This window comes from Erythrolamprus reginae, chromosome 4 (genome assembly GCF_031021105.1).
Source record: "Erythrolamprus reginae isolate rEryReg1 chromosome 4, rEryReg1.hap1, whole genome shotgun sequence".
Lineage (NCBI taxonomy): Eukaryota > Metazoa > Chordata > Lepidosauria > Squamata > Dipsadidae > Erythrolamprus > Erythrolamprus reginae.
In genome coordinates, this window is record NC_091953.1 from 105265245 (window position 1) to 105280255 (window position 15011).

Consider the following 15011-nt stretch of genomic DNA (forward strand, 5'->3'; position numbering starts at 1 on the left):
AACAAGTACTAGATCCTAGTAATAATAGAAGTAACCATGGTAAACCTCCATATTTTACCGTATTTTTTGGAGTATAAGACGCACCTTAGTTTTGTGGAGGAAAATAGGGGGAAATCTGCCTGCCAGATATTCATCTGGCTAGTGTCCTTAGTCTGGTCAGCTTCAGAACATTATTTTATACAGTGATACCTCGTCTTACAAACCCCTCGTCATACAAACTTTTTAAGATACAAACCCGGGGTTTAAGATTTTTTTGCCTCTTCTTCCAAACTATTTTCACCTTACAAACCCACTGGGATGTCCCACCTCCGGACTTCTGTTGCCAGCGAAGCGCCTCTTTTTGTGCTGCTGGGATTCCCCTGAGGCTCTCCTCTATGGGAAACCCCACCTCCAGACTTCCATGTTTTTGCAATGCTGCAGAGGAATCCCAGCAGCGCAAAAACAGGCGCTTCGCTGGCAACGGAAGTCCGGAGGTGGGGTTTCCCAGTGAGGGGAGCCTCAGCAAAATCGCAGCATCGCAAAAACACGGAAGTCTGGAGGTTGGGTTTTGAGGACTTCTGTGTTTTTACGCTGCAATTTTGCTGAGGCTCCCCTCACTGGGAAACCCCACCTCCGGACTTCCATTGCCAGCGAAACAGAAGGAAAAGGGGGGACATGATCGAAACATTTAAATATATTAAAGGGTTAAATAAGGTCCAGGAGGGAAGTGTTTTTAATAGGAAAGTGAACACAAGAACAAGGGGACACAATCTGAAGTTAGTTGGGGGAAAGATCAAAAGCAACCTGAGAAAATATTATTTTTCTGAAAGAGTAGTAGATCCTTGGAACAAACTTCCAGCAGACGTGGTGGATAAATCCACAGTAACTGAATTTAAACATGCCTGGGATAAACATATATCCATCCTAAGATAAAATACAGAAAATAGTATAAGGGCAGACTAGATGGACCATGAGGTCTTTTTCTGCCGTCAGACTTCTATGTTTCTATGTTTCTAAACACCTGTTTTTGTGCTGCTGGGATTCCCCTGCAGCATCACAAAAACACGGAAGTCCGGAGGTGGGGTTTCCCATGGAGGGGAGCCTCAGGGAAATCCCAGCAGTGTAAAAACGGGTGCTTCGGCTGGCAAAAGAAGGGAAGGAAGGAAGAGAGAGAAAGAGGGAGGGAGAAATAGAGCAAAAGGGAGGAAGAGATTTTTTTGTCCAAATTTTTTTTAGCCCCCTCCCCCGCTCAATGTTCCCCAGGATTTTGAAAATATGAATAATGTGCCGTGGCTCAAAAAAGGTTGGGAAACACTGGTGTAACATACAGGTGTGTGGCATACAGGCTATAGCTACAGCAATCTTTAACATAAAATGTGAAACATATAGCCATTAGCTGGGAGAGAAGAATGTCATAAAATGCAATTGCCATTAAAAAGAGATTGTACTCTGATTTTGTGTGGCTTGAGATATATTAGTAACCAAATATATATATGTAATTAAGGTTGCAATTTTATGCATACTAATTTGAGATGACATTAGAAAACACATACTATTGGCTTCACCGTAAATAGTTTTGAAGCAAGATAACAATTTCAATACCTACCTACAACAACTTTAATGAACTTGGTTTGGTTCATGCAGTGGGCTGCAGTAAGTACATAAATGGAACTCAAAATTGTTCCTCCACAAAATCCAACATCATTTTCATTTATCAGAAGGGCCTAAAAATGGAAGTCATACAGTTATATGACTAAACCTGTCACCTTATAGGGGAGATAGGCAGCATAGAAATGTAACAAAAGAAACAAACAAACAAATAAATAAATTAAGCAATCATTATTTTTGGAATATTGATTTCATAATAGATGAGCGAAAGTAATTGGAAATTAAAAGTAAGGCATGTTTCATTGTTTCAACAAATTCGAGATATAAATCAATTAGTATTCTGACATATAAATTGAACTCGTTTACCTGCCATGGACATTCACCCGGTTTGCAGTCTGTTCCATTAACAACTCTGACCTTACGGCCATCATCATCAGATTTTATCTGCGTAGTTGCATTCTGGGACTGCCCAGTAGGAAGTAAGCTAGAGGAATTCGTAAGAGTTTCAACAAAATCATTTTCGTCAATCTCATCATAGACATCAGGGAAATCTTGAAAGATGTCAAAAGGTACTTCCCTCTTTTTCCTTGCTTCTGTACTTCTACCACATGGAAACTCAACTGAAAAATCATAATGAGGATTTCAAATTAAATGATGTAGCAATAATAGAACACGAGCTCAAGAAACAAGAATAAAAAAAAGAGAGAACATCTTTATATTTAAATAATCTTATTCTGAGTGAGAGAACTATTAAGAAATTAGACAACTGCCATCTCTATTCTTTTAATAAAGGATAACTATTATTGAAAACTATATAGTGGAATTAGCCCACTTCTAACCATTCTGTCACTACATAAGGAAATAATTTCTATCAAAGAATAAAGTTATATTTAGATAGCCTTCATTGCCAATGGACAGAGATACAGTGTGCGTTCCAAAAGTAATGCAATTATTATTTTTAAAGTAATTTATTGAACAGATTTGCACAAACCCTTAAAATTCTTCAAAGTACTGTCCTTGGGTCTCTACACACTTTTTCCAGCGACTCTGCCATGACCGGTATGCGCCCTGGAAGGCATCTTGGGAACCTCTCGCAAGGTCTTTGTCACAGCTGATTGGATCTCTTCTATGGACGAAAAACGGGTTCCTTTCAGGGCTGCCTTAATCCAGGGGAACAAAAAGAAGTCTGCTGGGGTGGCTTCAGGACTATAGGGTGGGTGGGGCAGCATTGGCACCTGGTGTTTGGCCAGGAACTCGCGGATTCGTAGCGTGTTGTGGCAAGGTGCATTGTCGTGATGGAGTTGCCAGGTAGCGGAGATGTCTTTTCTCGTCCCGATGACCCTTTTTTGGAGTCTTTCCAGCACATCCATGTAGTAGGCAGCATTAACTGTCTGTCCTTGAGGAACAAACTCCTTATGGACTAGTCCTTTACTGTCAAAAAAGACAATGAGCATTGTTTTCACTTTTGATTTGCTCATTCTTGCCTTTTTGGGCTTGAGGGATTGGTCGGTGTGCCACTCAGAGCTTTGGCGTTTTGTTTCTGGGTCGTATTTAAAAACTCAGGTTTCATCACCAGTAACGACATTGTCCAAATAATGAGGTTCAATTTCTATATGTTGCAAAAGTTCACTTGAAATTTCCGATTCCATTTTTTTCGTGACAGGGTCAGCGCACAGAGGTTTACAATAACTGACGTTCTGCTGCTTCCACAGCTTGGAGAGCACTGAGACCGGTTTCACGGCAAAACTTAGCATCCCCCCCACCTACTCCAAGTGCTTTGGTCCCACTCCGACCAATAGGAGCGGCGCGGGAAATTCAATTGCATTACTTTTGGAACGCGCCCTGTAGATTGTGCCAGTAAAGGTACAGTGGAATCAGAGTTGAAAAACTATCAGGATACATTAAAAAGATGACCCCTTTTTTACCATATAAAATGCTGCCTTTCTCCTTTATAATAAAATAATATATGATATAATACAACCAATAATCAAACTATGTTAGTTTTTTAATGTTCTGACTTTTACATTATAATAGAATGTACATAGTCCAGTAGGAAGAAAACAAATAAAATGTTATAATTAATTCTTTCAACTGAACAAACACATTCATACCTCCAGCAACACAAGACTGCCCATCATGTCCCAAAATGTAACCTTCAGCACATGAACACTCAATTTCGTTTTGATCAAGTTTGCAGAAGTGCCAACAGTCACCGTTGTCCAATCTGCAGGACTTCTGTATGACTATGTAAAAAAAAGCAGACACAACAGTAGTAGATTAGGTTTCTTCCCCAAACCCCAAAAACTTTGACCTTCGACTATCTACAGTTGACCTCACCCCATTCCTAAAATGTCTGTAAAGGGCATGCATAAAAGCACCATTGTGCCTACCATCCAGTGATGGGCTACCAAACTTTTTACTACCACACTGTGGGCATGGCTTATGCAGGATGCTCTGCATTTTCTTTCAATATCTTTCAGTGCAAATTGGGTGCTCTGGGGTGGAGCTCCATTTTCAATACCCCACTGCATTCAACTGATGGTCTCCAGAGAATTAGAGGTTGTACACAAAGGGACCAAATGTCACTGAAGGATTATAAACCTTTATAAATCTTTAGAAAAGGTCGTAAGAGATAGGAACGCAAGAGAGGAAAGTTGAAATGAAATACAGTGGTAGCTCTACTTAAGAACTTAATTCATTCTGTGACCAGGTTCTTCAGTAGAAAACTTTGTAAGCAGAAGCAATTTTTCCCATAGGAATCAATGTAAAAGCAAATAATGCATGCAAACCAATTAGGAAAGAAATAAAACCTTGGAATTTAGGTGGGAGGAGGATGAGGAAGAAGAGGAGGAGGACAGTTGCTGCCAAAGAAAGAAGGTGAGGTTAGTTAGGGGAATCAAAAAAATATAAAACTTTAAGGCTTAAAAAAAGGGGGGGACTTAGAGGTGACGAGGAGGAGCACATGCCTCCCATACACCCGGTGCGAGGTTGCCTCCCATACACTGCGCCAGAGATAGAAAGGCGGCTGCTGCTGCTGCTGCTACCTGCTTCCTCTTCCTTCCCATTCTGAAGGGCGCCTTCTCCTCTCGCTCGCTCGCTTTGTAGCCGGAACCTTTCCTTCAATGTGGTGACTCCTTGGTTTGGATGAAGCTGAGTTGATTCGGCCGGGCTGAAGTGCCCCATTTTGCCTTTCTGTGGCCAGACGCTCTGAGAGGCAACCTTGCACCAGATGTGTGGGAGGCAGCATGAGGGAGTCGCCACAGCAAAGTGGTTTATTCCCTCTCCAAGTGCCCAGAGAAAGGAAAACACTCCGTTCGCTCTGGGATGCCCAGAGTGAAGGGAGCATTTATTTTCTCTGGGTGCTGGCAGAGGTTTATTCCCTCTCCAAGTGCCCAGAGAAAGGAAAATGCTCTGGACTGCCAAATCCTCCTTAAGCACCACCGAAAGGCTACTCTGGCAGCCCAGAAAAGCCCGAGAGTCCTCAGAGAGAGGTGGCATACAAATCCAATAGATAGATAGATAGATAGATAGATAGGTAGGTAGGTAGGTAGGTAGGTAGGTAGGTTTTATTTATTTATTTATTTATTACTTAGATTTGTATGCCGCCCCTCTCCGAAGACTCGGGGCGACTCATGATAGATAGGTAGATAGGTAGATAGGTAGATAGGTAGATAGGTAGATAGGTAGATAGGTAGATAGATTAAAGGAGGAATTGCAGGAAACTGGCCAGGCCTTCGTGACACTCTCAAATTTCCTGGGAATTTTTGCTGGGCTTGGGTTCTTAAGTAGAAAATGGTTCTTAAGAAGAGGCAAAAAAATCTTGAACACCCGGTTCTTATCTAGAAAAGTTCTTAAGTACAGGCGTTCTTAAGTAGAGATACCACTGTATATTGTAAAGTTGTTTATTTGTGTAAATATGAAACCAGTTCAATGAGAAAAGAAGAAATAAAAGTCATTGTTTTATGTACTCAATATACATTGTAACATGGTTCTGCTATGAAGAGACTCTGCTGGATGAAGTGAAGAAGATAACTTAAAACCATAAATCACATAGAAATCCAACAGATAGCAGCTAAACCTTGGAAATTTGTATTAAATTTATTTTGGTATTATTATTTTTCCTCCTATCCCTTCTCTTGACAAGTCTTGTAAAAATTTGAAAAGATGTGAGATTTTTTTTCTCAGTCTTCAAAGATTTTGGTGCAGAGCAATAAAAGGACTTTATTCTTCTCCTTAAGTCTTCTGAATTGCTCCAGCTCAACTTACCATGTTCACAGTTTTTCCCTTCATAGCCAGCCAAACAGGTACAAGTATAGCTACCAATGCCGTCTTTGCATGTCCCACCATAATGACAGGGGTTTGATAAACATTGATCCCCATCTACCATGAAAAAACAGAAGTTAAAATAAAACATGAAGAAATATTGTATTTATATGTTCAGAAAAAAATCCAAGTTACTGTTACACTGTTTCCTGAAATTCAAATGCAGTACCAAGTATGGAATTTTTAAGATGGCCATAATACTTATATTCAACTTTGGATCTATAAACTTTACTAAACAAATACACTGCACAGAGGAAGAATTTACATACAAATTACCAAGAAAACTTTCTCACAAGGTATATACCAAATCTAAGCCACTTTAACACATGGAACTCCATTACTTCATTCCTCTTTAGGAAAAGGAAACTTGGATCTGTGGACAGATGGTGCTATGGAAAAAGTTTCACCAAATCGTATACTTTATTTTACCCATGAGGTTAAATTAGAATATGTAAACTAGCCTATATGTAACCTAATAGAACACATTCCTTAAAAGTAATTGTTAATCATTGAAATTATTAGAAGTTCCCCAAGGTGACTTGATTTAGGAAGTTATATATTATGGACTTTGAAATGCCCCACATATGGATAATAACAAATTGTTTATGACCTTATATTAGAGTATCTATAACTGGAATTTTTCTAAGGTCTGGGATTTCTTAAGTCTTTTTTAAGGACATGAGAATCTGAATTAATAAAAAATGGAGATGGACTGGTCAATTGTAATTTATTCTATTCATCAAATACATTGCATATGTTTAACTATTATGTTAGGAAAATGTGAGGAGAAATAACAGATGATCTCTTACCTACATAAATATTCCAGAACTGCTCCTGATTAAAAAAAATACATACACATTAGAGTTTAATAGTATTAAATAAAATACTAGGGTTTAAAAAAATAAATTAAGAAGAATCTCATGCAACATTTTGGTGACCAGTAATTAAGCACTGATACTAATATATCACAATATATCATAAACAATTTTCCTCTCTCAATTGCTGTAGCTATTTAGACCAGTGTTTCCCAACCTTGGCAACTTGAAGATATCTGGACTTCAACTCCCAGAATTCCCCAGCCAGCGAATGCTGGCTGGGGAATTCTGGGAGTTGAAGTCCAAATATCTTCAAGTTGCCAAGGTTGGGAAACACTGATTTAGACAACCATTCCAATATTTTGAGGAGTTGGATTATTAGTTGATTTTAATTTTTTTAATGCAGCATTTAAGCATGGTTAATCACCTGATTAATTTTCAAATGTAAAAAGTGGATGAGAAATATAACAAGATAACAAATTAAAAGAAATCTAGCACTACTGTATTTTTTGTAGTATAAGACGCACCTTTTTGCCTAATGGAAGATCCATGGTGAACATTTCCAGAAATGTCCACCACCCACCTTCCAACCCCATCACCGAAAACCAATCTCTCATAATCCAAAACCAAATTCTCATCACCCAAAATTAGGTATGTATGCCCCTTACTTTCTCAAAATCACCCACTGCTGATCTTAAATGCAAACTAATTAATGCAAGAAGCATCATAAACAAAAGTTCGACATTATATTTGTCTGCAAAACGTGGCTGAATGCATCCCTCCCTGACTCCATTATTACACTAAGAGAATATCAAGTTAGACATGAACTAGATCTTCCAGAAAGCATCATCTTTGAACTGTTCTTAAATTATTATTATTATTATTATTATTATTATTATTATTATTATTATTATTATTATTATTATTATTATTATTATTAATTAGATTTGTATGCTGCCCCTCTCCGAAGACTCAGGGCGGCTAATAACAATGATAAAAAACAGTATTATAATGAAACAAATTTAATATTAAAAAGAAATATATAAAACCCTATCATATTAAAACCAGACAACACATACATACCAAACATAAAATATAAAGAGCCTGGGGGAAAGGTGTCTCAAATCCCCCATGCCTGGCGGTATAGGTGGATCTTGAGTAGTGTACGAAAGACAAGGAGGGTGGGGGAAGTTCTAATCTCCAGGGGGAGTTGATTCCAGAGGGCCGGGGCCACCACAGAGAAGGCTCTTCCCCTGGAGCCCGCCAGACGACATTGTTTAGTCGACGGGACCCGGAGAAGGCCAACTCTGTGGGATCTTGTCGGTTGCTGGGATTCGTGCGGTAGCAGGCGGTTCCGGAGGTACTCTGGTCCAATGCCATGTAGGGCTTTAAAGGTCATAACCAACACTTTGAATTGTGACCGGAAACTTATCGGCAGCCAATGCTTGCCACGGAGTGTTGTAGAAACGTGGGCGAATCTGAGAAGCCCCACGATGGCTCTCGCGGCCACGTTCTGCATGATCTGAAGTTTCTGAACACTTTTCAAAAATAGCCCCATGTAGAGAGCGTTGCAGTAATTAAACCTCGAGGTGATGAGGGCATGAGTGACTGTGAGCAATGACTCCCTGTCCAAATAGGGCCGCAACTGGTGCACCAGGCGAACCTGGGCAAATGCCCTCCTCGTCACAGCCGAAAGATGATGTTCCAATGTCAGCTGTGGATCGAGGAGGACGCCCAAGTTGTGCACCCTCTCTGAGGGGGTCAGTAATCCCCCCCCCAAGGTGCTGGATGGACAGATGGAATTGTCCTTGGGAGGCAAGACCCACAGCCACTTCGTCTTGTCTGGGTTGAGGTTGAGTTGACACCCGTCCAGGCCCCAGCAGCCTCCAGGCATTGACACATCACTTCCACTGCTTCGTTGACTGGACATGGAGTGGAGATGTATAACTGGGTATCATCCGCATATTGATGATACCTACCCCATGCCCTTGGATGATCTCACCCAGTGGTTTCATGTAGATATTAAATAGCAGGGGGGAGAGGACCGACCCGTGAGGTACCCCACAAGGGAGAGACCTAGAGGTCTATCTCTGACCCCCCCACTAACACCGACTGGGACTGACCGGAGAGGTAGGAGGAGAACCACTGAAGAACAGTGCCTCCTACTCCCAGCCCCTCCAGCCGGTGCAGAAAGATACCATGGTCGATGGTATCAAAAGCTGCTGAGAGGTCAAGAAGCACCAGGACAGAGGACAAGCCCCTGTCCCGCGCTCGCCAGAGATCATCCATCAATGCGACCAAAGCAGTTTCCGTGCTGTAGCTGGGCCTGAATCCAGACTGTTGAGGACCTAGATAATCGGCTTCTTCCAAGGACTGCTGGAGTTGGAGCGCCACCACCTGTCACACTGTGGGTTGACAGCCTCCAAAGACATTAAGAAACATTCAGTAGTTAGATAGTTAACTCTGTTTATTAAGGTAGCTCCTCCTTTATGATGTAACTGCTTTGCTCACATCCTCCTTCTCCAAGGAAGAGAAGCTATTAGCGGACATCTTTGTTTTACATTCTGTAGCAATGTAGGTGTTCATTTTATGTCTCCTGAGACAAAATTTATTTTTCTACTTTTTCTAATAAAAGTTTAGTTCATTCGAACATGCTTTGTTTGTGCTTTAATAGCCATCGCCTCCGGAAGGTCCTGGCTCAGTCCTAGCGGGCTGGGCACCTTGCAAAGGTAAGGACCCTCTGATCCAACATGGTGAGCAGAGGACGGTCGACTATTAAACAAACAGACCCTTACTCTCCGTAAGCTCACTGGCTGTCCTCCAGATGCCAGCCAAAAGGAAAAAAAATCCCCTCACGCAAAGTTACGTCGATTCAATTTCCAGCCAGCAGTTAGCTGAGCTCAAAGATATCATCCGTGTCACGGAGGAAAAAAGGGAATGCATCATGTCTTTGCAACGTGAGACGGAACTTTCCGAAGCTAGCGAATCTCAACAAATCGTAAGTCACTCTTATCTGATTGATGATGCGGTTGGGATTCGGGAAGAGGAAATTAAATCTGTCACAGGGATTCCCGCAGGCAGTATTTCAAATCAACCCAGCAATGAGGAGATAGAAGAAGAAACTTTAACTCTCTCTCAAACTCTCCAGTCATCAGCTTTGCCCTCTAAGGTTTTTGCCAAGACAAAGCACTTTGATGATCCGGTCTCTCTCACTTCTGCTAGAATAAAGGGGACCACCTCTAATTTACAAAAAATTGAGGAAATAATGGAAAAACATGAGAAAGAAATTCACGAGTTAGAGTCATTCTGTCTTCACTTTGATAATTTACCTACTATGAAAAATAATGCGCAGTGAGAAATTTACTTCAGTTACTTAGAAAAAGCAAATGAAGCTAGAACAGAATTAAGATCATTGAAGAAACTCCAATTAAAGTTGATAACTGAAAAGATGGAGTCTGTGTCCCTGGCAGATGCCACGTATGCCCAGTCCCAGAAAGCAGATAGCGAAGGTATGTACTCCTCCTATCCAGCCGAAGACAGACATGCGCAAAAGGGTCACGCTTCAGTGGTCACCCATTTCTATCCTGCCGCGTTATCTCATATAGAGGCCCTTCCAAAGGGAGAAGGGGGAGCAGAATTGCCCACAGAAAACCCCCCCGGAACATTTGCCTTTTGCAATTGGAAGCAGCGGGGGGGTCAGTTTACCCACCGCAGCAACTTACGCAGCAGCGGCCACTAGTGGATGGTATGCCCAAAAGGCAAAAATTCTTCCTGAAGCTAATGTGTATGAAGTGAGTCATTATGATGTCAAATCTAATGTTTCTCGAGCTTCACAAGCCGCACAGATGCAAAAAGACCCAGTTCCTCAAATTCCAGGTACTTCTGTTTCACCACAGAGACCACCAGTTCTAACTCCACAGATGCCAGCACAGTCTCCCCAGATGCTTCAACCTCCAGGTTTGCCAGCAGGTGTTGGGGCCCAACCCCAGCAAATGCAAGCAGTTCAGACGACTGCATCTACAAGGCAAGCCATCACCTCTTCTGCATTGAAAGGTGAGTTCGTGTTGATGTCAAATGGGCATAACTATAAGAAGTGGCTTCACAGGATTAATTTGCACCTACTGGCTCACGACATCGATCAGATTGTTTACAATCCACCAGTAAGGTGCTGGACTGAACAAGAAAGAGAAGCTGACATAAAAGCAAAGCTACTCATTCTTATGAGCATGGACTCACAATTGTCAATGAGGTACACACCTGACATCATTTCTGCTGAGCTGTTAGAGTCACTTGACGGCATGTTTAGGCCAATATCAGATGAAGGCAACTACATCCTGATATCCAAGTTTAACAATACTAAACTTCCGACTGGGAATGAACTTGCTCCACACTTATCCAAGATGCTAACAATGCACAGAGATTTGGAGGAGAGAGGATATCGCTATGACAATAACCAAGTCAATGCGGCTATCGTAAATTCCCTTGGTCCCGAATGGAGGGAAGTCATTTATAAGTTTAATATACTTCCACTGGCCCAAAAGACCACACAAAGACTCTGTAACATGCTAACTGAAGAAGAAGAGCTGCTGCACACTAGCTTTAGGCCAATGTCAGCAGCATACAAACCTAGCTTGGCTAAGAGCGGTCAACAGAAAACCAGTACGCCGAAGTACCCATGCCAGAAACAACCTAAGAAGGATGACACTCGTAAGTCTGCTGATTTGCAAAGTGTTAATCTGGTGAATCTGACTCTCCACCATATCCAACTCAACCAAAGGGGGCACAGAAGAAAGGATCCCGAGGAAAGAGTTCTGGGACTGCAAAGACAACTCCCAAAGACTCAAAAGATGAGAAACCTACTTATATTAGCACTCTCCTCCTCAAAACTGTTCCTGAGAAGAGTCCACTCTATGACATACATCAGTTATGGACCCTAGACAGCGGAGCAGCGGTGCACGTCGCGTACCGAAAGGAATCCTTCACTGAGCTACACAAGACAGACGTCAAAGAGGTGTTTGGATTTGCAGATCAACTCTCCAAAGTGGAAGGAAAAGGAAAAGTCTATGTCAAAGAACTGGACTGCCATATATCAGATGTTTTCTAGGTTCCAACTGCCAAGAACAACATTCTTAGTGTGTATTGCCTGAGAGAAGAATTAAAGACTGTAGTAACCCATGAACTCACAGAGACTCACATTATCAAGGATGGCAAAATTCTTGCTACTGCCATTCCCATCAGAGGTGTTTTTTATTTAAAACCTAAACCTCCGACTAAAGGTAGTGTAAGTATAAACGTTCCAATGGGCGAAAGCACAGGTCCAGAGAGCAAACCTTGTGCAACTACTAGTTCAGAGGCTTCTAAAGCCAATGAAACCCCTGAGGTTCCTAATACTGTTACAAATGTTAAACATGTATTAACAGATAAATCTTTTCATTCCAGGTGCATTCACAGATGGCATCGTCGCTTGGGGCATGCTTCTTACCCCGTCTTAGCAAAGATGTCTGAATATGTTGATGGTTTCAAAATTGATGGGACTTGCCAAGTTTATTTAGACTGTAAAGTTTGTAACACAGCCAAGTCCAAAAATTCATCCATACCTAAGGTTGCTCTTTGATTGTCTTCACGCATTTTTGAATTGGTCCACACCGACGTTGTCGGTCCATTTCGGCCTACTGTTGGTAAACGTAAGTATTTCTTAACTGTATTTGACAGTTACTCACAATTTGGCTATGTTTTTCTATTAAAGCAAAAATCTGAGGCGTTTGAGGTCTTTAAAGACTTTGCTGCAGAGATACTCACCCAACACGACGTCTGGATCAAGCGAATTCAAAGTGATCGTGGAGGCGAATTCATGTCGCAACAGTTCCAAGGATGGATAGCCAGGAATGGAATCTGCCAGCAGACCTCAGCACCCGTGACTCCTGCCCATAATGGAATTTGTGAACGCAGGAACGGGATCTTGCAGACGATGTTTCGTTGTCTCCTTGAGGATGCGGAATTGGACTTTTCATACTGGGGCGAAGCAGTAAGGTATGCTAATTACATTGTTAACAGAACATGGAGCAGCGTCATACAAGACACTCCTTATCACTTGCTTCATGCTAAGAAGCCTGATGTCCAAAACATCTACATTTTTGGTTGTTATGCCACTGTTAACATTCCACTTGAACAAAGAAGGAAAGGAGGTCCTGTGTCAGAAAGAATGAGATTCATCTGCTTTGATGAAGTCTCCAAGTACCACAAACTTGCTGACTCTCATCACAGAGTCTATATTTCTAATTCAGCCAAATTTGAGGAAGACACAAATTGGTCCAGTATACATAGTAATGATACTTCAGTTTATTTTCCTAAGGAAGGTGTGGCGATACCTGATGCTCCGGCACCTGTGCCAGATGTTCCTGATGTTCCAGACGATGAACAGCCTTCGACAGTCGCAGAGGAAATCCCTGGCGATGAACTTGAAGGCGGAGATGATGATGAAGGATGGACCAGCGTTCCAAGACGTTCAAAGAGAACCGCTAAAGGAACTCCTCCAAAGAGATTTACACAGCAAGTATCTGAATCTCCTTTTCTTTTCATGTGTAATAATCTTACACTTCCACCTGATCATTTTCACCAGATCAAACTTTTGCCTGAATCTGAACAAGAAAAATGGTATGAGGCTATGGAACGCAAACTGGACTGTTTAAAGAAACTTAAGGTGTTCCAACAGGTGGAGCCTCCCAAGAAGAAGAAAGTCATTGGCACACGCTGGGTGTATAAGCTCAAACAGAAACCTAATGAAGGAAATCTGTACAAAGCTAGACTTGTAGCTCAAGGATTCTCTCAAGTTTATCCGGATGACTACACTGACACATATTCACCCACAGTCAAAAATGAGAGTGTCAAGATTGCCCTAATCACTGCTACTGCTTTGGACTTAGAGGTTTTTCAGTTCGATGTAGAGACTGCCTATTTGAACGCTGATCTAAATGAAGAGATCTACGTCAAGGGTGCTCCCGGGTTCCAGGACCGAGAAGGTGAGGTCTGGTCTCTGAGTAAGTCTTTATACGGCCTCAAACAAAGTGCTCTTATGTGGCACAAGCTCTTAACCCAAAAGCTAAATTCAATGGGCTTTATTAAGTCCGTCCCTGATGAATGCGTGTTTACAAAAGGGCAAGGTAAGACTTATGAAATTGTTCTTGTTTATGTTGATGATATTGTTTACATTGGTCCAAATGAGAGCATGAGTAAAGCTTTTGCTAAGGGTTTAAGAAACATTTCACCTTAAAAAACCTAGGGCATATTAATGATTATCTAGGTGTTCAGTTTGAGAAAACTGAGAAGGGGTTCTCTCTTTCACAAGAAAGTAAGGTTGACCAGCTTTTGCAAAATTGTAACATGTCTGATGCGCATACTTGTCGTTCTCCTATGCAGACTGATTTTTACAGGTTAACCCGAGAAGTGTATCCTGATTTCAAGAACAAAACGCTGTACTGGTCAGTGATTGGATCGCTACTGTACATCAGCAGTTGGACAAGACCTGACATTTCACTGAGTGTGAATCTATTGTCCAGATACGTTGGCAACGCAACCATGTTCCACTGGTCTTGCATAAAGAGACTGTTGAGATACATGAAGCTTACTAAGGACAAGAAGCTGTTCCTTGAGCCGAAACATGTTGAGTACCCTGAAGTGATTTGTTATGCAGATGCTGATTGGGCAAGTGACACAGAAACACGAAGAAGTACTTCTGGTTATATACTGTTTTTAAATGGTTGTCCTTTCTTTTGGAAAGTCAGGCAACAGAAGTTTGTTTCTTGCTCTTCAACTGAGTCTGAATATGCATGTGTTTCTGATTGCTGTAATGCGTTAACCTCTCTTTTTCCTCTCATTAATAGTATTTGGGAAAGTCCAAAGAAACCAATTGTTATTATGGAGGATAATATTTCAGTCACATATATTGCTGAAGCTGAATTTGTTGGAGCTCGTTCACGGCACATTGACATTCGGTATCAAAATACCAGAGAGAAGGTGAAAGAAGGATTCGTAAAACTTCAGCATGTCCCTACTGCTGAACAGATCGCTGACTTGCTGAATAAGCCGTTGCCAGCTGATCAACATGAATACCTTTCCAACAAAATGTGCCTTAAGTGAATTGATGTCTTGATGTCCTGATGTCCCTTATGTCTCTGATGACTGACAAAGAAGGGGTGTCACGCTGTGGGTTGACAGCCTCCAAAGACATTAAGAAACATTCAGTAGTTAGATAGTTAACTCTGTTTATTAAGGTAGCTCCTCCTTTAT

At 41.5% G+C, this 15011-nt stretch overlaps 1 protein-coding gene across 1 annotated transcript in view; it reads right to left on the reverse strand.

Moving 5' to 3' along the window:
• F10 (coagulation factor X) overlaps window positions 1–15011 on the reverse strand; it is a 30478-nt gene that overhangs the window by 2414 nt on the left and 13053 nt on the right. Inside the window, exons 3-7 of the mRNA XM_070751143.1 lie at window positions 6720–6744; window positions 5854–5967; window positions 3699–3830; window positions 1954–2207; window positions 1586–1703 (exon numbers count right to left, since the gene is read on the reverse strand). Coding sequence (XP_070607244.1) covers window positions 1586–1703; window positions 1954–2207; window positions 3699–3830; window positions 5854–5967; window positions 6720–6744 — 643 coding nt within the window. The remainder of the gene's footprint in view (window positions 1–1585; window positions 1704–1953; window positions 2208–3698; window positions 3831–5853; window positions 5968–6719; window positions 6745–15011) is intronic.